This window comes from Budorcas taxicolor, chromosome 3 (assembly GCF_023091745.1).
Source record: "Budorcas taxicolor isolate Tak-1 chromosome 3, Takin1.1, whole genome shotgun sequence".
Taxonomy (NCBI): domain Eukaryota; kingdom Metazoa; phylum Chordata; class Mammalia; order Artiodactyla; family Bovidae; genus Budorcas; species Budorcas taxicolor.
In genome coordinates this window covers 113713973-113741908 of record NC_068912.1, presented here as the reverse complement: position 1 = coordinate 113741908, position 27936 = coordinate 113713973, and the positions used below count along the sequence as shown (strand labels likewise).

The window sequence follows — 27936 nt, the reverse complement described above, 5'->3', positions numbered from 1 at the left end:
CGGAAAGGATGAAATTTCAAATACAGCTCCAAGACCTGGAAACGACAGTGGTGTTACTAAACCATTCATTCATTTAACGCATATCTATTAAGATCCCTATACTGAGCCAGTCACTGTTGAGATGCCAGGGATAGAGCTGGGCACAAGGGTCAGCTTGTATCCTCAGGAGCTAATAATCCAGGGCTCATTCTTGATCTGAGAATGGAAACTTGAGGAATATTTACTCAAATTTGAGGAAGAGGGAAATGAAGCACAGAAGGCGAAGAAGAAGCGATCAAAAGGCAGTAAGGGAAATGGCAGGATAGAGTGCCTCAGAGCCAGGGAGGAGAGTCATGAAGAGGAGGCTGCCCAGAGAAATGAGACTTGAGAACCGGCAATTCCCACTGTGGTTTCCTGGGCTAGACCTTCAGCCCGCTAGCTGGTTCCCTGCCTCCAGTGCTTTCCCTCTTGACAATTCTGAACATGACAACCACGGAAATGTCCCTCCTGTGTTCCAAACACAAGTCCCTCAGGCTGGCATTCACTTCCACTCCTGCCTTGTGACTTTCTCTATCACTATTGCTGTTCTCAGTCTCTGAAACCTTTAGCTTAAGTCAAAATGATTTTCTCCCCGTCTGCCTCATTCGTTCTTGGATGGAAGCTGGATCGGACAGGAGATGCCAGCAGAGTCCAAAAAAAAAAAAAAAAAAAACCTATCAAAGTAGACCACCAAACATGCTCAAGCGGGCAAAAGAGCATGATTTTGAGGTATTTGGGGTATGAGGGTCTTCCCTGGCGGCTCAGACAGTAAAGAATCTGCCCACAATGAAGGAGACCCGCGTTCCATCCCTGGGTTGGGAAGATCCTCTGGAGAGGGGAATGGTAACCCACTCCGGTATTCTTACCTGGACAGTCCTATGGGCAGAGGAGCCTGGCAGGCTGCAGTCCATAGGCAAATAGGGTCCGACACAAAAGATGGACACGACGGAGCGACTAACACTTTCCTTTCTTGGATATAGAGTTGGTGCAGACAAAACAAATACTGAGGACGTTATAAAGGATCAAAGTTATGTGGAACACTTTTCACTGGAGATACACTTGTAAAATGTCTTTGAAAGTACACGGCACCCTTGAAGCTCTACACAAATATTTCCAAGGTTGAAGTAACCTGGCATCAGTCAAGCCAAAAGACAAGCGATCTTTGTATTCTCTAACTAATATGAGTTGCGAGCAGCAATAAATACACTCTCTTAAAGAGTAAATGAATGAGGGGCCGCCTGATCCAGCGAACCCGCGAATCTGCCAGTAGACTAGAAGCGAACACCGTCCATCATACCAGACGGCCGAAATCTCGAAGCAAAAGAACTACATTACCCACGAGATCCTGCGCGGCGGGCCCGCGGTCCCGCAGGGCATCCTGGGAGAAGTAGTCCCCGCGTTCCATAAATTGCTCACGCACGGAGCGGCGGGAGGACTGCATACGCCGTCATGGTGGCGCCGCGTTGCTGCGCGTTGTTTCGCTTCGAGTTTTGTCCGGGGCGGGGGTCTGGGCTTTAGGCTGTAAGTGGGGCCTGCGGCCGGGGTTCTCGGGAGGGACGAGGCGGGCATAGGGACTGTGTGGGCGGCACGGCCTGAGGCGGGCGAGGCGAGTGGCTGCTCGGGCCGGCCCCGAGATACGGTGTGCTGGCGTGGGGAGTCTGCGGCTCCGCGCCGCGGGGACCTCTTCTGTCTCGCGCCCGTAGGCTCCGTGGTGGCTTGGAAGGACTTGGCCTGGCCTCGGCCGTGGCGTGAGGGAGACCGGAATCCAAACCACGCGCTCGAGGCCACACTTTCACGTTCCTTTTTTTTGTGTGAGGAACGGATTGAAAAGAAAAATAATTTTACTTAAGCGTTTCCTGTCACTTTGGGCTAGGCCCTTCGCGATTCTCATCTTCCAAGGAACCCTTCACACTCGATGTGAGTGAGACCTTGAGCGGATGCTTGACGTCCCAGGAGCTAATATCGAGATCACTGGATAAATATTGTGAGCCTTTGAGGCCCGATGACTTAAATGGCATTTTTTTCCCCCGAGTGAAACTCCGGGCTCTCCAGCTTTGGGGCCGGTATTAAATTCCTGTAGGGATTAATTTGTTCCGTTTAACTTTGTTAGCTGTCACAATCTGGTACAAGGAGTGTGAGAAGCAGAGATTTGGGGAAGTGATTCACTGTCCCCAGGCTCTTGTCAACGGCTCAGAATCTAGGATTGACTTTGCCACCTCAGCTGATTAGGTGTATTGATGGGTTTTTTTTCTTTTTTCACTAGTGATATCACTATGCCTTAAAAAAAAAAAAAAAAAAAAAAGCTGTCATTTATTGTGGGCTAAACCCTATAGACTAAATACCTTTCATTATTTGATTTTTTTAAAAAATGACCCTGCATGACAGTTGTTATCCTATTTTTACATGGAACGCAGGTTAAGAAACTCGCCCAAGGTCACACAGGTAGTGTGGAACAGGGATGAAAAAAATCAGGTCTTGCCTGCCTCCAAAGCCCAGACTTCTTAAGGAGCAACTTAAAATCTCCCAAGGGGGAGATGTGGGGAAATTTTGTTTTAAAAATAAAGACATTTCTATAACATGTCATATTTTTTTAAGGGTAGTGTTTAGTTTCACAATGTTTGGGGACCTATTTGAAGAAGATTATTCCAGTGTGTCAAATAATAATGGAAAAGGGAAGAGATTAAAGACCAAAGCTTTGGAGCCACCTGCTCCTAGAGAATTCACCAATTTAAGTGGAATCAGAAATCAGGGTGGAACCTGTTACCTCAATTCCCTTCTTCAGACTCTTCATTTCACACCTGAATTCAGAGGTATGATATGTTACATGCATTTGGCTAGTAATATGTACCCTCATCTCTACATGTAATTAATCATGCAGAATCACAAGTAGATGAATTATTTTAAATGTGTTTTCCACAGTATGTGTTCATTGTTCTATGAGGGACATAAATTGGTAATTCTCTGCAGAGAAATGTGAAGCTTAGATTACTAATATTTTCTGTATGATCACAGTAATGTTCAGTAACAAACTAAAAATTAAGTAGTGTATTTCTTGTGTAACTCCTTCCTGTAATTTAGAATATGGGGCTTCCCTGGTGGCTCAGTCTTAGAGAATCTGCCTCCCAGTGCAGGAGATGCAGGTTTGATCCCTAGCTGGGGAAGATCCCCTAGAGAAGGAAGTGGCAACTCATTCCAGTATTTTTGCCTGAGAAGTCCCATGGACAGAGGAGTCTGAAGGGCTACAGCCCATAGGGTGGCAAGAGGGTTGGACCCGACTTAGAGACTAAATAGCATAATTTAAAATACAACGTAAAGACAATTTTGTCATGAGGGCCAGTCTTCATTATTGTTTCAGTATTTGTATTTTTTTATCTTCTCAAAGAAATAAACACTTAAACCGGAGTTACTCAATGCAGTTATATGCTTCTCTTTGGAGTGGGGAGGTGTTGTCATATTAATTCATACAAACTACAGTCATTTATCTGCAATTCTGAAATCCAGAAAATTCTAACAATGTGATCTAATCATCTGAACCTGTTTGGCCTCAGACCTTGACCTGATGTGAAACTGTTTCTAGTCTTAATTATCTCACGTGAGTCATACATTTGTTACAGGAATATTAAGGTTTTAATATTGGTTAATAGATACTATTAGTCCCACACTCTCCTGGGGATGTAATGTTAACATATATAACCCTTTTTTCATAATAACTTTCTAAAATCTGAAAATTCTGAATTCTAGAGATACAGGGTGTTAGGTAACGGACCATGTGCAAGGAATAGAAACCCAGTCAAAACAGTTCAATTAACAGATTTACTTTAAGAATCTAGGGGGAATCTCCTAGAAACCACCTGCAGGAAGCTTGCTTACCTCCTTGGACCCTTGATTCCTTGCCCCTATTTTTCTCACATGTTTGTCCCCAGATCCCTTCTTTGCCAACTAGCTTCCTCTGCAGGGATGTCAGTCTTAATATTCTTCTACCTTCACATGGCCTTGGAGGGTCCCCAGCTACAAAGCTCCATGACTGTAGCGCAGCTCCTCACATGTCTCCATATTCTGAGGATAGGCATCCTAGCTTTTATTCACTATCTCACCCCCTTCCCACTACTACCAAATGTAGCAAAGTTTTGTGACGTTTTTTGTTGTTTTCTAAGCTTACAAAGACTTCCTGCCTTCAGAGATTTAGTGTATAATTATCATCAACCCCTTCCTAGGCCCTTCTAATGGTTTAAATTGAACTTGGGATTTAAGAGTGTTGCTTCTCATTGAATTTGGGGTTTAAGAGTGTTGCTTCTCATCTTGGACTCCATCCACTCCATCAGAATATCCCCCCTAATGCATTCAGTAATTCCACCATTAACAGTTTGCAAGATGAATAAGCAGATTCTTAGGGAGGTTAAATCTTTCCTAAGTTTGAGTATAATTGAAATTAAAAGAGCAACTTGAAGTAGAAAATTATCCTTTAAAAGAGATTATATAATTGATTACTATACTGCAGAAACTAGCAACATTCTTCTGTTATATAGTTGTATATAAATCAACTATACCCAATAAAAATATAAAAAATATTTTCATAAATAATCCAAAAAGACTGAGAAAGGTGGTTGTTTTGGAAGGCAGGCAGCTCGCTGAGAGTACCACTAAGCAAGGATAGGACTGAAAACCCCAGGCCCTCTAGCAAAGCAGGTGGCTGGCCAAGCACATGGGTTGACACGTTAGTGTGACTTGTGCACTTCTGAGGCTTAGCATGAATCCTGATGCTCATTGACGGGGAAGTGTAATTTGGAAAGGGGTAAGGACTGACAGAATGAAGGGAAACTTTTTGGAATCCTTTTTAAAGGAGCAGAACTAGCTTTGGTTCCCCTGTACTCCCAGGTCAGTGTAGCTGGGAATAGGAGATGATTGTAAAAGTCTCTCTATGGTTTTTATGATTTAACCTTTGTGTATACAACCTTCATGTAGTTTTTGTTTTTTCCAATTCCTGCTGGAAACTCAGGAAGAATGTAACAGTAATCACTAAGGCAGTAGTGGTTTTCAGTGTAAGACAATATCTGTTTCATCCCTTCTCCCTCAAGTATATCAGAGTCTCCCAGTAGGAGCTCCTGTCTGAATACAGACTTCCCAAAGGATTCAAATGTGCCCCATTGGGTGGCATTCCTAGACACTGAATTAAAAGAAAATGCTGGAGACCAGCAGTGGGTTACCAACTTTTCTTTTCCAGGTAAGCTCACTGCCATCTGCCAGTACCCCTGATGCAGAAAAGATATTTTCTTACCAAAAAAGAGAAAGGCATGATCTCAGAGTTAAAGGTGCTCCTTATGAAAGAGTGGTTGACAGTCTCACTTGTGGCTTGTAAATGTTGTAACCCTATTACATATTTCCTAATTCTATTCATGTGGCCTTTGGAACCCATTGCCATAGGCAGTTGAAAGCCACCAAAGATTTATGGTATTGCAGGGTTTTTAATTGTATGATTTTCCTTTTACAGCTGTCTCATATTGAAACCTTAGCTTCCACTTTATAGTCCGTGGTTAAAAGGAATGTTGTTGTTGCTGTTGTTTAGTCGCTAAGTCCTGTCCGACTCCTTCACAGCCCCATGGACTGTAGCCCACAGGCTTCTCTGTCCATGGGATTTCCCAGGCAAGAATACTGTAGTGGGTTGCTGTTGCCTTCTCCAGGGAATCTTCCTGACCCAGGGATCGAACCTGTATTTCCTGCATTGGCAGGCAGATTCTTTACCACTGAGCCACCAGGGAAGCCCAAAATAAAGCTACCAGAAAGCAAAATGTGTGGTCTAGGGATATAAATATTGTCATAATCTTATTTCTGAATCTTTAGCTGATTTTTACTTACTGGTTGCCTTGGCTTTCTAAAACAGTTTTCAAAAATGAAATGATGTCATTTACATCTCTTGATTCTACTCTTTTGTCTAGAAGCTTTATTCTCTCTTGGCCCGGAAGAGCTTGGTTCGTTAGAGGACAAGGATAAACCTGATGCAAAGGTATTAAATCCATGATTTACAGGGGATTTTTGAAATATTAAGGAGATGGTTTAAGGAAAGAATTAAGTTCCTTATTCATAGAAATCAGTAATTTTATCAGTTACCAAATTATGATCCTTATTTTAGAAAGCACTTTGCCCTGTACCTTTCTGGTAAGGGAATTTCCCTTTCAGAGAATTGTTTTTCCAGTTGTAATGCTGCTGCTGTTTTTTTATAGACAGCCTCACTCTCCACTAAGGAGATATTTGCAAATCATCCACACGAGCCTACAAAAAAACCCACTTAATGTACTTACATGTAGCAAGAACAAAAATAGAGACCAGTATTGTCTCAGTCTGGTATTCTGGAGATAAACTGAGGAATTGGCTTACTATAAGTGCATATCTAATCATGTTTCTCCCTTGCTTAAATATCATTCAGAAATTTATCACCCCCAGACTACAATCTGTACTTATCTTAGTAAGAGTTTCATGATCAGCCCAGTGTCTCTCAAACTCCGTGTATGGCAAAGAGCCTGGTGTTTTGTTTTGTTTTGTTTTGTTTTGTTTCTCAATCGGTTGCAGATCAGACTTTTGTTATAAAGAAATGTTATGACAGTGCAAAATTGCTGCAAAGTTTCTGGCATATGCTCACTCTAGATATTTAAGTCCAGTCTCCAGAGCAGGCTCTGAGCCGCATTCTCAGTGCCCCAGCCCACACCACAGGGGCAGAACGGTTGTGGTGCTGGCAGGAAGAAAGCAAAGGCAGGGTGCAGCCAGCCCTGTGAGATTTTTGCGGCTGGAAAGTTCTCCATAGGGAGTATGTCTGTATCTGAGCAGTTTTGGAAAAAGGATGAAATTGTTGGAGACTTAAGTTCCTGTCAGTCTGTGATTAATTGGGTGGTTTATTAGGGCTGGTTTGGGTTTTAATATTAATCTGTACTATGCCAAGGTAGAGAGTTCCAGGTAGCTAAGAATTGTATTGAATTAGAATTTTCAAAGAAAAATAAATGTGTTCATCCTTCACAGTATTCGTAAATTTTGTCCTGAGTGAACTAAATCGACTAGAAGATAGGAAAACAGTAGTACACAGTTCTTTTTAAAATGCCCAGCCAACATTTAAAAGATTTCATCTAGGAGCACGTTTGTTTCTCATTCAGGTCCGAATCATACCTTTGCAGTTACAGCGGTTGTTTGCACAGCTTCTCCTCTTAGACCAGGAAGCTGCATCCACAGCCGACCTCACTGACAGCTTTGGGTGGACCAGTGATGAGGTACGAAGGTCAGCTTTCCAGGGAAATATTACCAGCAAGAAAGAGTAAACACTGGCTTAATGTTATCTACCTTCCTTTAATTTTATCTTATGGTCTCAGGATATTGTTTAAATATTTACTTCTAAACTACACAATTACAAGCCAGAAATACATTTTAGACATTTGCTGTTACTCAGGATTTTATGAATGGATGTCATTTGGGGTTGGGGAAGGGGGTTGCAGATACAGGGGAAAATGTTTGTAAGAGCTGGTTTTTATCATTTCTACCCTTTGTACAGTGTAGTTGAGATATAATACCTGTTATGTTAATGGAAAATTGGCATTTTTATAGACAACCACTTATCAACTTAACAAGCTGACTGGCAGTTAATATATCTGCCTTTATGTGTTTAAATCTGGATATTCTAATTTTGAACATTTTCTTCAAGCGAAACAGTGACGTCATTCTTGGCAGGTCTTTTCGTTTTCCCTGTCCTGCCTTTCTCTTGACTCGCTTCATTTTCCTCCTGTGTCCTCCTGTATGTGTGGACTTCCTCCTGTTTTGTTGTGTTTCATTTTATCTTGCTTGCACTCCTAAGGGTGTTTCACTGCATGCAAACACTAAACCTGTGTTAGCACTAAGTGAAGGTGCGCATCGTCAATACTGATGAGCTGTTAGCTGCACAAAATCAAAATCAGCTCTGCAGTTTTTTATGGAGTAGATGTATTTCTGTAGAGACGAAGGTATGGGAGACCACCACAGAATTTAAAGAGGCAATGATCAGAATAAGGTTATGTTGCCTTCAGAAATAAACTGTGAACTCTTGTCTTCTAACCAGTAACACTAATTAACTGGACGATGCTATGTGGTTGAAGAAGTCAGGTTTGAGCTTGGAAGTAAAATAGGGTATAATACATTCCCTGAAGAGTGTATGTTACGTTTCTGGTGTAGGGCAGGTGCTTAGGGTGAATTCCTCTTTCTTTCCTTGTTTTAAAGGTATTGTCTTGTCTTAAATTATTGAGATATAATTCACATGCCCTAAGATTCACTCTTTGAAAGGGTACAAGTTCAGTGGTTTTTTAGTGTATTCAGAGTTGTACAAGCATCACAAGGGTTGTACAACAGTCACTACAGTCAACTTTAGGACATCTTTTCGCTACCACCAAAAGAAACCACGAACCCATTAGCAATTCCTCCCCAACCCTGTGTGCCCTTTCCCTGAGTCCCTGGCCACCGTTTTCCCCTCTGTCTCCCTGGATTTGCCTCTTCTGGACACTTCACAGAAATAGTTTCCTATAATGTGTGAACTTTTGTAGCTAACATCTTTCACGTAAAGTTTTCAAAGTTTATTCATGCTGTGGTATGTTTCAGCACTTCATTCCTTTTTATTACCAGATGATATTCTCTCGGATGGATGTGCCTCAGTGTTTTGGCTTCTTTTAACCTAGTCATCAGTTGATGGATTTCTCTTTGTTTAGATAAAGAGCTTCCTCTTGTTGGCTTCATCCTTCTTAAAGATGTGAAAACCTGATTGATTAATTTCTAAATAAAATCTTGTAGGAAACCCTCTCAGACTGACCTGCAATGGTAGGGAGGTCTCGGAGGCACCTTTGCCAAACTTAGGATTGTTCAGAAACAGCTTGAAAACTTCCGCAAACTTTCTGTCCCATCAGAGCCAGTGATACTGGAGAAATTTGTATCACCTAGTGCCTTGTGTGTCAGAAACCAAGAAAAAGATCATAGGTCCCACATCTTTTTCCAGCTTTTATCCCTTTATCAGCTTCTCTTCCCTTGAAATGTACCTTCAAAATCATCTTCTCAGCCCACTCCTCTGCACCCTCCACTTGCTCCTCTCCCTCCTTTCTACCCTTCCAGTCACAGTCACTCACGGCGTCCACATGCCCAGCCCAGGAGACACTGCTCCCCTCCCTGCAGCCCTCAGTAGCGGCGCTCACCATCCTTGCTGACGTCCCTGGCTCTTCCTCGGGCTCCTGTGCTGGTTCTTCCTTGTGTTCTCCACTCCTGTATGCTGGTGTGCCCCTTGACTTTGGATTTATAAATGGTTCTCGTCCTCTTCACACACAGTTTCATACAATGATTTCTCGGTGGCTTTCAAATTAATCTGCAGGTTAAGGCAGATTCCATCAGAATTTTTCTCCAGGCGGTGTGTTAGTCTTGCTTTGTTGGTCCACATGTCAAAGCAGTAGGCTCTAGTTCTTCTCAAATGCTGATGATTCAGAGTGTTTACCTGTCCCTCTGATCTGTGATTTCTTTGTGCACACACTGCCTGACTGTTCTCTGCCTGTTCTGTTCCTTCCTCTCCTCTCCTCTCCTCTGGCACAGCCATGTACATGGTTTCCTGCCAAACAAATGCACTTTCCTGTTCTCAGGTGACTTGAGTTACATGTACATGCTAAACACCATCTGTTTGTTTTTTCATTTTGTAGTAAAAGTGAGAATAGGTGGTGATCTCTTAGCCTGCTCTCAGCTCATTTAGCTTAGTCATCCTTACATTTGATGGAGGCTTGCCTTTGGATTTCTAAATACGTCTTGTGTTTTTCAACTAATATCACTTAAAAAAAATCTGTTTTTAAAATTCTGAAGCACAAAATTACATTTAAAAGTTACCTGTTTTATAGGAAATGAGGCAACATGATGTGCAGGAACTGAATCGAATTCTCTTTAGTGCTTTGGAAACTTCTTTAGTTGGAACCTCCGGCCATGACCTCATCAACCGTCTATATCACGGAACCATTGTTAACCAGATTGTTTGTAAAGAATGTAAGAATGTCAGTGAAAAGCAGGTGAATATGCAAGAGTATTTTAGTAATAAGTTAAATCATAAATTATAATTCATGTAATTAAATCTGTGATCTGTACCATATGAGGATTAATGTGCTTATTACTATAACTATCACTTTTTTCTTGTACTCTAGATGCTCCCAGGTTATAAGTTTATAATCCAGATTTCTCCATGTAAACTGAAAGAAGTAGATACCTTAAGATATAGCTTAAATCTTCTATTTATTCCTCTAATATTTAGATAGTAGATTTGGGGAATATTTACAGTAGGGACCTGTGGTATCATGAGAAAAGCCAATATCGTCATGGGTCGGTGGTTGGAATATCTTAAAGAAATCACTTAGGTAATAACAGGAAACACTGAGGAATGTTTAAGTTAACAAATAAATCTGTAAGTAAATATTGGATTTAGTTTATTGATGTCCCTCAGAAAGCTCGTTTGTATGTGTGTGCTTATGTTTAAATATATATATAAAGCTATCATAATCCTGTTTAAACTGGTGTAACCTTCAGTTATTTGTCATAACAGATTATCCATTTTATGTAGTTAGAAATTTGCTTGTGTAAACTTAATAATCACTGCTTGCACTACAAATCTTATATAACAAATGATTTCATCACTGAACCATTGTCCTTTAATAAAAACCTTCTTTTCTTATGGCAAGAATTATAGAAAGTTATTAAGTAAGTAAATAAGTTACTAAGTTAATTATAGAAAGCTATTAAGTAAAAAATGCCATTTTCTAAGTGTTGCACTAATTGCCTTTTTGAAGTATATATATATATTCTTTTCTATATTTTTAAATGAAAGTATTGGGCATAAAAAAGACTTTTGAGCCCTTATTGTGTATCATAATAGAAGACTTGGGCAGCCTGGTTTGGAAATATTAAGATGTTATGTGTATGTGGGTTGCTATATGATTGACCACTATAATGTAATGATTCACAAAGTAATTTTAAGACATAATGTACGTGAAGGCACATTATAGATTAGGCATTAACTTTTCACGTATCTATCTTGTAAACCATGTATGAATGTTAGTCTTACTGCTTTAGAATTCCACCATGAACTAATTAACTAGTGCTATTTTACGATCCCCGTAATCCCTCAAGGTAATGCTGTTGCACAAATACACGTGCAAAATTGTAAATGTGCTTTCAACTTGTCAAACTGTGTCTGTTAAATATTGGAAACATGTTGTAATTCAAAGGTAATTTTAGTAGAATTAGTAGACTCACATTTTAGAAAATATCCTCCTGTTAATTTTCATGAAAATACCTTTATGTCCTGGCCCAAAATAATTTTTTTTCTTAAACTAACCCTAGCAGAAGATGGGGAAGCAGGGTTTACAGTAGAGAGTCTAACCATGGCCTTGCTGTGCCTGCCTGGAGACTAACATAGTACTAATGAACTGCACATACACTCTTCTCAATTCATGCGTTCAGTGGTTTATTTCCCGATAAAAATAGGTTTTATTGTATCTACAGTGAACTCGTAAATTGGCTCCTGATATATTTTAAGCTGAGTTATAATTTGCTTGAGAAAGAATAATTTATTGTTATGAATCTCACCGTATCTAGTTGGGAGACCTATGCCTTCATATATAGAAAAGATATATGTGTTTTAAAAAAGAATGTATGTGTGATTATTCCCAGTGTATGTTTGAGTTGGTGATCTGTTTGTGAACATCTGTGGAATTGTATTTTCAAAGTTATGTTCATGTATATTTCAGGAAGATTTCCTAGATCTAACAGTAGCAGTCAAAAATGTATCAGGTTTGGAAGACGCACTCTGGAACATGTATGTAGAGGAGGAAGTTTTTGACTGTGACAACTTATACCACTGTGGAAACTGTGGCAGGCTGGTTAAAGCCGCAAAGGTAAACATAGACCCCTGCCTCTTCTGCGGGTGTGCGTACAGTGCTTGGAGCAGGGACGTCTGTCGAGTGAAGTCACCGTGTATGAGACGCACATGAAGCTTTTAATCAGTAATAAGGATTGAAAAGACATTTCCTTACACTGTATATGTATTTGTATTTTAATTTTTTTATAGTGTTTTTTAAGCTTTCAACCTCACAGTTCACTCAACTTCTTTCTCTCCCAGGAAAAATTTATTTGTAGCTCAGTGTTTCATAAATAAACCTTTTTTTTTCCCTTTGGAAGTTACTGTTATGAAGAAGGCAATATATTTTTATATCTGCCAACTAGGAAGCTTGTTGAGCTTTCAGTTTTTTGGTCTGCCACTATGAAAACAGCTTTATTTTTTGCATATGCAGTTATTGTACAATATTGATATATATGTTGATAGGTATCTTCCTTGATGCTAACAAATCTAATGTGGCCTTTCCTTCTCCCCCCATTGAAAGTGCCTAACTTGACAGGACTTGACAGAGTACATCAGGGTTTTTCTTCATACAACAAAGCAAAATATAGAAGAAAAAGAAAACAAGATTTAAGCAACTGATTTATTTTGCAACGTGGCATCAACTCAGCTGCTATTATTATCTGTAGTAGGAACTCTTAACAGCTTGTGGATGGTATGACAGGCTGTTCATTAACTCCGTAACCTTGAACTCAGTTGAACCAGTGGTTATTGAGCCCTGACTTAAAGAACTACCACAAAAGATTTATCTTTGCAGTTATTCTGTTAAGACAGAGTGATAGCACCATTCCTAGAGCTGACAATATTGAATTTTCCAACAAAGAAAATGAGGGTTGATTTAGACAGCACACGGTATTGATTTGGATCCTGGAGATTGTAGGTGAAAATGTGATAAAAACAATAAACTCCATGCCTGTAGCTTTCACAGGGGGATCTGAAACCAGGATTTGAAAACAATTTTATATTGTTTAATATTTATTTCCATCTAGCCTTTGCCCTTTTATAAACCCAAAGAGAAAGGCTTGTTTTTTACTTACTTATTTTGTATTTCCTCGTTGGTGTTACAACTACAACCTAATAAAATAAATATAAAATTAAGAGGATGGAGCATCATGGAAAGACAAATACATGCTTAGTTTTGGTTGAACTTAATTTGCACAATGGTAAAATAAGAACCTTTTGCCAAACAAAAATAATTCTTGCATGCACCTTTTATGTCATTGGTTTAATTCATTTTCAGTGAAAACTTTTTGATCTTGGTATTTTTAAAGTTGCCTTCTAGTTGCATTGGATTTATTGTATTCTAAGGTTAGGCTTGGTTGTGTTACCTAAATTAATGCATATTTTCTTGTTCTGGGCAGTCTTTCTTTTCTGCCACATTATAGTTGAGTTACTCACTTTTTTTAGATGCATTTTTTTTTTGAGCTAGTGTGAAAATCTGCCATGTTGTTAGATTGCTGCTTTTTCATTTAATTTCTTTTTCACCCACTAGATTTGTAGAATTGCTGTCTGAGGGATGTTAGATATTTATGGTTAATTTTATATATGGGGAAGGATTTTTTTTTTTGCCCCCCTCACATTGCCATTAATAAAGGATTTGGGAAAAGCTCGTGCCTTTAAAATAAAAAGCAGCTCAATATAGTGTTTTGTTTTAAAGCAAGGCATTAAAATAAAAAATATTTTACTATCTGCCTTTAAGGACAGTAACTAGAAAACCCCAGTCAATGAATCTCAGTATTTGGGAAGTTAAGAGTCCTTTTGAAAGTCTCATGAAAGCTGTGGATCTTCTCCCCAGAAAAATACACACAAATACACATAATATTTTCATGTAATTTAAAGGATTCAGATCCACTGAAACAGTCCCTAGGTCGAAGGTGAAAGAGCTCCAGCTCTTCAGTAAAGAAGAGCTGTGTAAAGTCGAGATAGTGACCAAGGGGGAAGGTGAAAGGTCAGGGCTTGGGCAGGAAAGAAGTGCTCTTTGGGAGGAAGCACTCTCATCAGGTAGATTTAATTTTATTTAGGATAGCAACATTAAAACATACAAGTGCTCTGTAAATTTTTAGGTGTAAGCATAAGTGAGCGATGTCAACTTTTAGCACCATAAAATAGATGAGTTTATGTCAAGAGTTGTATTGAATCCACAATGATTAGTTTATGTGACTTAAGGACATATTTATCTTAAAACTGTGTCATAGGTTGCCTTTTTATACCTTATGAAGTGTTATTCTTTTATATAATTCAGCTTTTAAAATGTACATTTTTTTTTCTTTTGACAGTCGGCCAAATTACGTAAGCTGCCTCCCTTCCTTACAATTTCATTATTAAGATTTAATTTTGATTTTGTGAAGTGTGAACGATACAAGGAAACAAGCTGTTACACATTCCCTCTCCGGATCAATCTCAAGCCTTTTTGTGAACAGGTTTGAACTATTCTGTTTTGAAAGTCTTTCTTTTCCCCTCTAAAGGGGAATCTTATGTTGACCTGATTTGCAGTTTGCTTCGTGCAGTCCCTCAGCCTTGGCACTGTTAAAATTTGTGTGCTCAGTTGCTCAGTCGTGTCCAACTCTTTGTGGTCCCCTGTCAGGCTCCTCTGTCCGTGGAGTTTGCCAGGCAAGAACACTGGAGTGGGTTGCCATGCCCTCCAGGGGTCCTCATCCAGGGATCCAGCCAGCGTCTCTTACGTCTCCTGCATTGGCGGCTGGAGTCTTTACCACTGCACCACCTGGGCAGCCCCCATTAACGTTTAGAGTTGCATAATTCTCTGTTGTGGTGGGATGTGGCATGTATTTTAGGATGTTAAGCAACATCCCTGGCCTCTGCCTAGTAGATGACAGTAGCATCTCCCGCTTCTGTGCCCAGAAGTGACAAAAACGTCTTCAGACTTTGCCTAATGTCTGTGTCTCCTGAGGAGAGGAAAGGTGGGTAAAATTGCTCCTGGTTCAGAACCACTAGTTTATTACAGTCCTTTTTAATTTCCAGGTATGGATTTATTTCTAGGTGTTTTTTTTTTCCCCTTAACTCTCCTTGAAAAATCTTTGAAATGAAAGTTTAAGAATAGAATTAGAAAAGACCCTGCAATAGGAAAAATTAACATTCAGTAGGATGTTCCTATTTGGATCTAGTTTACTTTAGATGCAAAAATGAATTACACATTTAGAAAGCGAATGAGACATTGGAATGTCACTAGTGTAGAATTTGTAATCCTTGAGACATGGGGGAAAAAAAAGTTTAAAAACAAATTAATTACATTATCAGCCTTCTTTATAAGCTGTTTAAAAATGTTTTCTGTGCCATTGCTATACATGCCAAGATCAGAGTGATGAGACTGATGCATTTCTTGTTAAAAACCATTCTTTATATGTTTGAGACCAGAACATTAATTAGCCAGCTATAGAATTTCTGTGTATCAAAGTAATCTTTTTCTAAATGGTTTTAAATTCGGGTGGACCTTCCTCAGCCTAGTTACTGAGCTTTTGGGTTTTATAATTATACTAATTTCCATTGAAAGGTTCTAATGTCTTGGCTCTGAGCCTGTTACCAGCATACACAGAATAAACAGGTTTTCCAGGGTGCTTTTCCCTGCTCCTATTTGCTGCCTGAAAAAAAAAGTGCATTTTGAAATAATTGAGTTATTTCTCCCTGTCTCAGTTTTATTGAGAAATAATTGACCCACATCACTTGTATAAGTTTAAGGTGTACAGAATGATGGCTTGGTTTACATACAATATGAAACAATTACCTCAGTATGTTTAGTTAACTTCCATTATCTCATATAGAAAAATTTTTGTCCTTTTGTAAAAAGTAGTTTGTTACATGATTTTAACATGTTGAAATAACAAAACTGAAAAAAGCAAGACATTGAGCATCTAAGAAATTCACAATAATTTTGCTTTTTGTTTTCTGTGTTAATGAAAATCGTTATCATCTCTGTTTACATCTCTCTTGGTTTTTGCCTGAACCAGACATTTGAAAAATGACATTTAAAAAATGCTGCTCACTTAAAAAGTATAATTTAAGAAAATAAGTTCCTTAAATAATTGACACTTCCCAAGTAGCATCACATATGCCAAGTATCTTTTAACCTAAAGTAGGTTTTGTTTTTTAATGCCCATGTAGGTGTTCATACCTGAAGTAGGAAATGGCAACCCACTGCAGTATTCTTGCCTGGAAAATTCCATGGACAGACAAGCCTGGTGGGCTACAGTCCATGTGGTCACACAGTCAGACACAACTGAGCATGCACACACAGGTGTTCATAATTATACAGTTATAGAACACATTGCTTGTAGAAAAGATTGATCACAGATTTGATAACTCAAGAAAGAACTTTTCATTCCACTAAACTGCCTCTAAACAAAACCAGCTAGTATTCATAATTGCCAGATTCCTGTTTTATGCAGAGGACTGAAGTGTCTGGAGGGGTAACGCATAGTAGATATAGCTCTGACTTTGAGGCACGTAACAGTCTTGTTAAAATATATTCAGCTGCTAAAGAACTCCTTTATAAACCAGTGTAATAGGTTTAATACGAGACGATTTTCTCTTGCTAAAATGCTCTCTCACTCACTGATAGGGTAATATGTCTTGTGTTATAATGTGGACTTCCATGATTTTAGCCAAAGTACATAAAAATAGCATCTTGATTGAATATGTTTTTATGTTTAACTCAGGCAGAATTTGGTTGGTGTAGTATGACTGGTATTTTCAGTCTAAGAATTACAAATTTCAAAATTTAAAACTGGCTATTCAAATTTATGTTAATTTACCCTAAATAATAATAATAATAACCAGTGATGTTTCTTACTGATTTTAATAATTGAAATTCTTCTTTCCCTTTTCATTATATATATCTTTGTCTTATGTAAACTATAACAATGTTTATGTTCTTTCTTGTAGAGTGAATTAGATGACTTGGAATATATGTATGACCTCTTCTCAGTTATTATACACAAAGGTGGTTGCTATGGAGGACATTATCACGTGTATATTAAAGATGTCGATCATTTGGGAAACTGGCAGTTTCAAGTAAGTGTAGAAATTAGTTTAAGAGTATCTTTGCAACTGTTTTCTAGCCTTATTATTTTGGTGAGGCTATTTTTTGGTCATTTCTTATATGTTCACTCTGTGGAAAACTCTTAAAGGCATTAAAAGTTTATACAGATAGAAGTTTAAATTTTTTAAACACCTCCTATTTGCTCTTCACCTAGGTTCTCCAGTTGTTAACATTTTGCCACATTTCTGCAAGCCCATCCTCTGTATACAAACACACACACACACACACACACACAGAGTTAACATCATTATTAATGCTGAACCACTTGAAGTTTCATGGGCCTCTTTACCCCTAAATTCCTCAGTGTTTATCTCCAGAGAACCAGGACATTCTCTTACATAAGCGTAGATCAAAATCAACTTTAATACTGATACAATACTATTTATTATCTAATATGTATTTTATATTCAGATTTAACCTGTTTCATCCAAATCCTTTATAGCATTTTCTTCCCACTGTAGTGTCAAGTCCAGGAACATACATTATATTTAGTTAACATATCTTGAAAAGTGAAAGTGTTAGATGCTCGGTCATGTCCGACTCTTTGCAACCCCATGGACTGTAACCTGCCAGACTCCTCTGTCCATGGAATTTTCCAGGCAAGAATACTGGAGTGGGTTGCCATTTCCTACTCCAGTGGATCTTCCCAACCCAGGGATCGAACGCTGTGTCTCTTTTTTTTTTTTTCTTAACTGGAGTGAGTTGCCATTTCCTTCTCCAGAGGATCTTTGCAACCCAGGGAACGAACCTGGGTCTCCCACATTGTGGGCGGACGCTTTACCATCTGAGCCGCCAGGGAAGCCCCAAACGCTGTATCTCTTGCATCTCCTGCATTAGCGGGCAGGTTCTTTACCATCTGAGCCACCAGGGAAGCCCTTCAGTCTCCTTTAATCAATAACCATTCCTCAGCTTTCTTTGTCTTTCATGGCACCAAACAAAAATGATCCTTCTATATTGTCTTCTTTGTGTTTTACAAATGAGGCTTCAGTCTTCCGGAAATGCTATGCTGTGAATGGCATAATGTTTATTCTGTCTGGGAACCCAGTTTCCCAGTACCGCTTATTTAATATTCCTTTCTTTCCCCACCAATCTACAATGCTAGTTCTGTTATATTAGTTGTTATTTTTATTTAAGTCCATTTTGGGGCTCTGTTTTTGTTGTTGTTCTTGTTTTCCTGTTCCTAGGCAAATGCTGCACTATTAATTTCTGTAGCTGTATTAGCAAGTCTTGTTATCTGGTAGGGCAAGTCTCTCTGTGTGTTGTTATTCTTCAGGAGTGTTTTGGTTTTTATGGTTTTCTGAACATTTCTAGAGTCACCTTGTCAATATTCTCACACATATATGCACATAAAAGTAGTAGGATTTTGAATCGACATGTGTAAATAAGATATATCTTTTTGGTTTTTAGAGCCTCTTTAGTGTCATCTAAAAAAAGTTTTATAATTTTCTCTAGAAAATAAAGCACTCATCGGGAATCCAGTTCCAGTTATTTGCAGTGGAAAAAATTGTAATATATTACATGCTAGCCCCAAACTCTCAACCAGTTTCCTAAAATGTAACTAAAACACCAGTATGTAAGTTCTAACCCATCATGTTAGGATGTGGCATGCTTCAGACATGCCTTCCTGGTTGTCAAACAGTTAATACTGTGATGAATGAATAATTGCTCCACTTGAGGTAACACAGCTTCTCCGAGTGCTGTGCATGCATGTGTGCGTGCTTAGTCGTGTCCGACTCTTTGCAACCCCATAGACTAGCCAGGCTCCTCTGTCTGTGGAATTTTTCTGGCAAGAATCCTGGAATGGGCTGCAATATCCTCTTCCAGGGATCTTCTTGACCCAGCAATTAAACCTGGGTCTCCTGCATCTCCTGCATTGGCAGGTGGATTCTTTACCACTGAGCCACCTGGGAAGCCCTCTGAGTGCCAGCAGTATTGAAAAATGCCGTGTTCCCTTTGCTGGCATTCACTTTGCTTTTCAGAACATCTCCCTGTGTTTCTGATGCTCTGTCGGTTGTATGTAGAGTGTACTGAAAGATACTTGTGCTTTGTAAAGTTTGGATATTTAAAGTCTGACTGTTCTATTGGGAAAGTATTGACCAGGGAGATGTTCTATGGTACTGTGTCTATTCTGTGTAGTTTTTGGACTGCTTGTGGCTGGTATATTGAAATACAGTTATCTTGTTAGTACATTGACTTTATAATCAACCATCTTGCTTTTGGAAAAAAGAGTTTTGTTTCACTCTTTACTATCCTTAACCTCCCATTTCTTTTATTTCTAGAACTGGTTTATCCAGTTTGGGGTCTAGGAAGCCATACACGCATCTCTCGAATGCTTGTGCCTATTTGCCAAGACACTAGCTCACTGGGCACATTTCAGTCAGATAAGAGTGACGCACGTCTTACCTCCTCTGTCTAGTTCTGCCCTCCATGTTCTACCGTTAGTTGCTGATTCTTAACCTGTTACCTTTCTTCATACTGCTGTCTTCCAGGCCCCATGAAAAGTGAATCTTACTCTCCAAGCAGCTGTTCTCCCCCATCACCTCCCCACTTTCAAACAATTACATTAACTTTATTTCATTCTCTTTAAAAGATGAAGTTGAACCTTTTATTAGATCTTTACAGAAGCTTGTGAACAGGTTTTATAAATGGTTATTTTGTAGTTCTTTTTTTTTTTCTCTTTGCCTAGTCTACTGTAGTTCCTGGTTTTTTCCTTCCATTTATGCTTCTGTGGCGGAGAAGGCAATGGCACCCCACTCCAGTACTCTTCCCTGGAAAATCCCATGGATAAAGGAGCCTGGTAGGCTGCAGTCCATGGGGTCGCTAAGAGTCGGACACGACTGAGCGACTTCACTGTCACGCATTGGAGAAGGAAATGGCAGCCCACTCCAGTGTTCTTGCCTGGAGAATCCCAGGGACAGGGGAGCCTGGTGGGCGGCCGTCTCTGGGGTCACACAGAGTCGGACACGACTGAAGCGACTTAGCAGCAGCAGCATGCTTCTGTGGTAGCCTTTGTTTCCAATGTCGCCCTGTCTCTCTTCAGCCTTAGAAAGTGCTCCTGCCTTCCATGCAGTTCTGCTTCTGCCTCAGGGCTGTGTCTCTGCTGTCCTCCATGCTGGCCACAGGCCCTCCTCAGTCTTGCTCAGCCAGTGTCAGATTTTAGGCACTTCTCTAGTGGGCGGGATTTATCCTCAGTCTTTTGATGCATAAAGTATTTATTTCCAGTTTCGTTTTTTAAGTTTATCATTGACATCATGCACAGAGGTAAGCTTCACGCTGTGCAGTGAGGTAGCTCAAAAGGAATGATTCTTCCATATCTTCCTTTCGAGTTGTTCTCCCTTGGATATCTCTACAATTCTGTGTTCATTTCTTTGGAAAGGATAGCAGCATCAAGCTCTTCTCTCAGTTCCATTGTATGACTCAAAAGGGCAGGCAGGCATGCTTTCACTTGATTTGGCTCTCTGCACTGCTTCTCTGGTCTGAAGCTCTGGTACTTTAGCAGGGTCTTCCTGAAACTTAAAGAACAATCAGAAGATTGCTTTCTGTCTCTGCCTGTATATTTCCATATTCATGACTTCTGTGAAACATCACATTTATCTTTTATTATTATTATTATTCCACTCTTTAAGAATCACTAGCTTTTCATCTAGAGCTTTATGGTGTTCAAATAATGATGCATGCTTTAAGAGTTCCAGCTTCAGTAGGTATACCTGCTGGACACTGCTTGTCTGTTTACTACCATTATCCTGAGAGATCTCTTATGCCTAGAGACAAAGGACTCCAAATACTGTAAACACAGGCAGGTATTGTTTTTTCTGCTTTCAGTTTGGTGATTTCTTCTTCCCTTGCAAGTTTCCCTGCTAGGTGCCATCTGCAAGGAACACCTTTAAATGACCTGACTCACATAATGTTCCTTGGGTGAAAGCCAACATTTTAGTCTCTCTCAGCCCAGTTAGAAGATGAGCTCTTCCCTCTTGCATGGAGGTCATTAACTATTCAGAATGTGACCCTAGATCTTGCTATGAAGAGGAGCCTGACTTATGCCTTCCAAAGTGGGGGGCTTTTGTTTCATTGATGGTTGATATCACTTTGAACATTTGAGGATGTGAGACAAAGGAGGCTTTTCAGTAACTCTCAGGAGTCAGCCCCGGGACTGGTGCTTGTAGGACCCGCCTGTCCTCACAAGACCAAGGTTGGACACTGGCAGAAAGCAGGAGGACTCGGCCCAGGCCACATGCCCCCGCACCAGTGTCACGTCCTGGGCGATGCCAGCCTACCTCTCCCCTCCTGCCATTTTTAAATCTCTTGTTTCTTAGCCATGAATGTCTTTGCATGCTAAGTCACTTCAGTTGTGTCCAACTCTGTGCAACCCCATGGACTGTAGCCCGCCAAGCTCCTCTGTCCATGGGATTCTCCAGGCAAGAATACTGGAGGGGGTTGCCATTTCCTTCTCCAAGGGGTCTTCCCAACCCAGGAATCGAACCCATGTCTCTTATGTCTCCTACATTGGCAGGCGGTTTCTTTACCACTAGGGCCACCTGGGAAACCCGTGAATGCCTTTAAACATGTTAAACACACTGTTTTTTTATTCTCTACCTGAAAATTGCAGTATCTGAAGACCGTGGGTCTTTGGATATCTGCTGACTTTGTTTCCTCATGATTTTGTTATTTTAGACTGTAGACTTGGTTGGCTATTTGTTTTTTAAGAATACAAATAGGAGGTCATTAACTATTGACCTCCTATTTGTATTTTTAAGAATACAAATAGGTTTAGGAGTGATTGGAAGCCTGAGTTAAAAGTACCCTCCATGAAAAATGTGTGTCTGGCTCTACCACATGCCTGTGGTCACCTGCAAGCTTTAACACCTTGAAGATAAGATCTGTGTCTTAGAGCCATGCAGCTAGTATGAATTTGGGCCACGAACTCACATGAGGACCTGTCTGTGACTATAGGTTTTTAGAGGGAGTGTATTTCCACCTTCATCTAGTAGCAAGGTGAAAGCAAACAAGTTTCTCATTGTCCTTTGTTGACGAGGGGGGTTTAGCATAGCCCTTTCAGGTTTCTAGCTTTTTGCTGGGATCTATTTGTGTGGCATAATAAAAATATATACATTTGATCTTTGTCCTGGATTCCTGGCTTAGAGCTCCTTGAGAGTTCCCCAGTGATAAGGTTGTCTTGTCTTGTTCATAATGATCCCCTTTCAACCATACCTGAGTTTATGCTAATGAAGTTACCTGCAGGGTGAGGGTTGGTCACCAGAGGGACCAATCACATGGTTAGAGGGTTAGAACCTTCAGCCCCTTCCCCTGACCAGGGAGGGACCAGGGGCTGGAGATTGAGTTTGGTGGTGTGTGCTCATTGCTGGAGTCATGTCTGACTCTTTGCGATCCCATGTACAGCAGCCTGACAGGCTCCTCTGACCATGGGATTTCCCAGGCAAGAATACAGGATGCATGCCCTCCTCCAGGAGGGAGGAGGGACCCAGGGATCGAACTCATGTCTCCTGTGTTGCAAGCAGATTCTTTCACCCCTGAGCCACCAGGGACCAATGATGGGTCACCAAAGGCCAATGATTCAATCATTCGTGCCTGCATAATGAAAGTTAAAACTCTGAAAGAAGGGGACTAAGGGAGTGTCCCAGAGAAGGCAATGGCAGCCCACTCCAGTGTTCTTGCCTGGAGAATCCCAGGGACGGGGGGCCTGGTGGGCTGCTGTCTGTGGGGTCACACAGAGTCAGACACGACTGAAGTGACTTAGCAAGCAAGCAAGCAAGGGAGTGTCCAGGTTGGGGACCACTGTGCTAGAAGCTTTATTCACCTTGCAATCCCAATTTATAGAAATGCTAGAGAGATAGGTGGTTTGTCCAGGCTTATTCAACCACAGTTGAAATTCTAAGCCAAACTGCCTGATTCCAAAGCACATACAAATTAGTATGATATTTTAATCATCATTTCTTCATCTTGAAACCTCCGAGGCACAAGCATTCCTGTTTTGCTAATTACTAAGAGATTAGTGATAGAAACTTTTTTTATTGTTTTCCTTCTTTAGGAGGACAAAAGTAAACCAGATGTGAATTTGGAAGATATTCAGAATAAAGAGGAGATTGATGATCCATTGATGATTCTAAAAGCAATCTTATTACAGGTAGAAAGAGTATATGTTTGTGTTTATGTATATATCAGCTATATGATTTAGTTTGTAGAAATGATAGATATTGTTACTATTCATAGTCTTTTGGGGGGAAATTATCTGTCTATTGAAAAAAATTTTTATTAGAGGCTTTCTGATTATAAAAGAAACACTTATGAATGGTAGAAATTTTGAGGGAAAAAATTGAAAGTATATAAAGGAAATAATTTTAAACCAAATGTCTGGTGACTTTTAACACTATGATATATATTCTTTGCATTTTATTTCCTTTGTGTTTGTATAGATATGTTAGGATTGGGTTACAAGATTTCTTTGGATATTATTATTGTTGTTATTGTTACTTTAAATAGAATTGGGATATATTGTATATACTTCTTTGGAATTTACCGTTTTCCCATATTATCCTTTTAATGTCTTTAGGACCTGAAGTTATGTCCCCTTTTTCATTCCCAGTACTGACAATACCTCAAGTGTATGACTTTTAATCTTTATCTTGTACCCTGTTGTAAAGATGGTAGTCTCTTTTTATTTATTCATTCATTCTTAATGAACATTTTTTTCTCAGTTTCTTTCTAGAGACCTAGGCTGAATATTGGTCTATGGCTTCTGTATTAGTCTGCTAGTTCAGTTCAGTCCCTCAGTCTTGTCCGACTCTTTGCGACTCCATGAATCGCAGCACGCCAGGCCTCCCTGTCCATCACCAACTCCCAGAGTTCACTCAAACTCATGTCCATCGAGCCGGTGATGCCATCCAGCCACCTCATCCTCGGTCGTCCCCTTCTCCTCCTGTCCCCAATCCCTCCCAGCATCAGGGTCTTTTCCAATGAGTCAACTCTTCGCATGAAGTGGCCAAAGTATTGGAGTTTCAGCTTTAGCATCAGTCCTTCTAATGAACACCCAGGACTGATCTCCTTTAGGAATGACTGGTTGGATGTCCTTGCAGTCCAAGGAACTCTCAAAGAGTCTTCTCCAACACCACAGTTCAAAAGCATCAATTCTTCAGTGCTCAGCTTTCTTCACAGTCCAACTCTCACATCCAAACGTGACCACTGGAAATACCATAGCCTTGACTAGACGAACCTTTGTTGGCAAAGTAATGTGACGTAATAAAATCCCACAGATGGGTGTCTTAATTAACAGAAATCTGCTTTCTCATAGTTCTCAGGCTGGAAGTCCAGATCAAGGTGTCTGCAGATTTGGTTTCTTCTGAGGCTTCTCTGTTTGGCTCTTGCTGTGTCCTCAGATGGCCTTTTCTGTGTTCATGTGCATCCCTGGTGTCTCTGTGTGTCCAAATTTCCTTTCTTATAAGGATGCTTGATTGGATAAGGGCCCACCCTTAAAGGCCTCATTTTAACTTAGTCATTTCTTTAACTGCTCTATCCAAATATAATCAGTTAAAATTTTGAAAGTTAGGAATTCAACATATGAATTTTTGTGGTAAGGGGACAGATTTCAGCTCAAAATAGTCACTTCTTACCCCCTTTTAGAAGTTGTTTGTAATTCAGAACATTCAGAAGAGACCAGTAGTTTTTTTTGCATGAAAATATTTCTTCTAAAAATCCCACATAATATCAGAAATTTATCAGATCTCTAAATACACTTTGGGTATTGCTCTTGAAATGTTTAAACGTTACCACATAGAAAGGCAAAATTCAAGTTTTCTAAACTTAGGCTTAATCTATTTTAAAACACTTTTGATTTTTAAATAATTTTGGTTAATCCACCTACTTGTTTGGTGTTACAGGCTCATTTATAAATTCTGTTGGTCCCTTGAACTCATAAGCATTGCACTTAAATCTTACCACATTTTCTTAAATGACTTTTCTTTCTTTCCTAAGGAGGAGAGTAATCTAATTCCTGTTGATCAGCTGGGCCAGAAACTCTTGAAGAAAATAGGAATATCTTGGAATAAGAAGTACCGAAAACAGTATGGACCACTGCGAAAGGTATTCGTGACATCCTTCTAGAAAGTTCCATTCCCAAGAAATTTTACTGTGATCTTGGCAACATGAATTTCTTTGCAGAAGAAAATTTAAATTAGGTAGAAATATAATTAGTATTTTTCTTAATGGTTAAAAATCAGTTAAATGACAGTAATTTATCATAGAATCAAGAATTAAGAAAGAGAAGAATAGAGAATGTGCTTTTAATCACAACAACAAAAAATGTCACCAAGTTCATAATTCTTTTTTTTAATTAATTTTAATTGGAGGATAATTACTTTACAGTATTGTAGTGGTTTTTGCCATACATCAACATGAATCAGCCATGGATACACATGTGTCCCCTATCCTAAACCCCTCTCCCCTGTCTCTCCCCATTCCATCCCTCTGGGTTGTTCCAGAGCACCAGCTTTGAGTGCCCTGCTTTAAGCATTGAACTTGCACAGGTCATCTCTCTTACATGTGGTAATATACATATTTCAATGCTGTTCTCTCAAATCATCCCACCCTCACCTTCTCCCACAGAGTCCAAAAGTCTGTTCTTCACATCTGTGTCTATTTTGCTGCCTTGCATAGATCATCTTTACGGTCTTTCTAAATTCCATATATATGCATTAATGTACAGTATTCGTGTTTCTCTTTCTGACTTACTTCACTCTGTATAATAGGCTCCAGTTTCATCCACCTCATTAGAACTGACTCAAATGTGTTCCTTTTTGTAGCTGAGTAATACTCCATTGTATATATGCAAAGTACATATTCTGAGGCTTATCATCTTATAGAAATGTCTTCTGGCATTCATCCACATTTCACTTGATCTTTCTTTGACACACAGTTCTATTAAACTTGGCAGTCTGGTTTCCTCGACTGTAAGATGAGCAAAAGCTGGTAATACCAGAATTGAGACAAAAACTTGACTGAAAACAAGCAAAGCAACAAAACACTTAGTAAACATTTGGAGCTATTTCTTGTAGAAGCAAGGTGCTTACGTGTTTCTGTCCGTGTTTAAGTTCATCTTTTCATTAGACCGAAGTTCATAAATGAAGTTATTTACCCTGACTTCCCTGGTGGCTCAGATGGTAAAGCGTCTGTCTACAATGTGGGAGACCCGGGTTTGATCCCTGGGTTGGGAAGATCCTCTGGAGAAGGAAATGGTGATCCACTCCAGGACTATTGCCTGGAAAATCCCATGGACAGAGGAGCCTGGTAGTCTACAGCCCATGGAGTCGCAAAGAGTCGGACACGACTGAGCGACTTCACTTCACTTCACTTCACTTCACCCTGAGTTCATGGACAGTCTTAGGTTTTCAATCAAAACAATTGGATCAGTGTTTCAGTATTTTACTATTAAGTATGTTATCAGCTGTGAAGGGGCTTTATTGTTTTGTTTTCAAATAAAAATATTCTTCATAAGTTTGAGGAAGTTAGCTGTTACTCATAGTTGACTGGTAGTTTTATCTCTTTTTTTCTTTGAAGTTAATTTGTGCTTTTATTTGCCAATATAACTTAACTACAGTGGCTTGCAAACTTTTTTGACCTAAAAAATACATTTTACATCACAGTCCAGTAAACACATATGTATAGAACATGTATACTTATCTGTATAACAAGTTTAATGAGCAGTTTTATAACAAAATTAATAAGAAGGTACAGAAGTTTCCCATATTCCCCTTCCCCACAACATGCATAGATGTTATCAACATCATTCATCAGGGTGGTTGGTTGGTTAGCTTGTTTTTCCTAAACCAAGGATGAACTCTAATGATGTGTTATAATCACCAAAGTCCACAGTTCATCTTAGGATTCATTCTAATGAAGTAAGTAGTACTACATTCTGTGGGTTTAGAAAAAAAAGTATAATGACATATATCCATGGTTATAATGTCATACAAAGTATTTCCACTGCACTAAAAAATTGTATTCTGTGTATTCATCTCCCCTTACTTCCAGACTCCTAACAACCACTAATCTTTTTATTGTATCCATAGTTTTGCCTTTGCCAGAATGGCATAAATAGTTGAAATCTCTCTTTCTTTCAAAGCCTTTATATTTCTATGACCACTCGTGACCCACGCATTCATAGGCTGAACAGACTCTAAGTAGCAAACTTGCCCACTAAGTCTGCAGCTTTCTTTCCAATATTGAACCTTGTCCCACTGGTCCTGCCCAACAGCCACATGAAGTGCAGAGGACACGTAGAGAGTATTTGGTCATAGGAAGGCCACAAGTTTTATGCCCCTTGTCACAGTGATCCCAGATTCCTTTTGGGTGTGTTATAAGCAGCTGATAGTTGTATCTTGAATAGAGGTTGGAGTTTATCAAATGCTGTTTGTTTACATTTATTGATGTGACCACATGGCTCTTTTCTTTTCCTCTGTTAATGTAGTGAATTCTGTAGACTTTTTTCAATGTTAAAGCAAATCTTACATTTCTGGGATAAATCACATTTGATCATGACATAGTTTTATGTATTTCTGTTGTTTATGTTGAGCTTCCCTTGCAGCTCAGTCAGTAAAGAGTCTGCCTGCAAGGCAGGAGACCCGGGTTCAATTCCTGGGTCAGGAAGATCTCCTGGAGAAGGAAATGGCAAATGTTTGGCTCATGTTTTAAGATTTTGTGCCTATGTTTATGAGAGACATGAGTCTTTAACTTCCTTTTTTGTAGTGTCTTTGTCAGATTTTATTATCAGAGTTAGGGAGGACTCAAAACAGGGAAATTCTCACTTTTTTATATTCTTGGAAAGAATTTTCTTGAGGTAGATTATTATGTCTTTCTTAAATGTTTGATAAAGCTAGTTAGACCTGAAGTGTTTTTATGGGAAGCTTTTTATATTCTAGTTTTAATTTGTTTGTAGAGC

At 39.5% G+C, this 27936-nt stretch overlaps 1 protein-coding gene and 1 pseudogene across 5 annotated transcripts in view; one reads left to right on the top strand and one right to left on the bottom strand.

Moving 5' to 3' along the window:
• The first annotated feature begins 1456 nt into the window (after positions 1–1456).
• Positions 1457–27936, top strand: part of LOC128045818 (ubiquitin carboxyl-terminal hydrolase 40-like) — an 83162-nt gene continuing 56682 nt past the window's right edge. For 4 of the 5 annotated variants that reach the window (XR_008199160.1, XR_008199161.1, XM_052638287.1 and 1 more), the window contains exons 1-10: positions 1457–1539; positions 2614–2828; positions 5952–6019; positions 7158–7271; positions 9891–10055; positions 11787–11933; positions 14212–14355; positions 16832–16960; positions 23035–23130; positions 24975–25082. Coding sequence is in view for 3 of the 5 variants with exons in the window: in XM_052638287.1 (XP_052494247.1) it covers positions 2633–2828; positions 5952–6019; positions 7158–7271; positions 9891–10055; positions 11787–11933; positions 14212–14355; positions 16832–16960; positions 23035–23130; positions 24975–25082 (1167 nt within the window). In the remaining 2 variants the exon portion in view is untranslated. The remainder of the gene's footprint in view (positions 1540–2613; positions 2829–5951; positions 6020–7157; positions 7272–9890; positions 10056–11786; positions 11934–14211; positions 14356–16831; positions 16961–23034; positions 23131–24974; positions 25083–27936) is intronic. The other variant, XM_052638288.1, reaches the window with a different exon arrangement.
• Positions 27273–27439, bottom strand: LOC128045892 (uncharacterized; annotated as a pseudogene).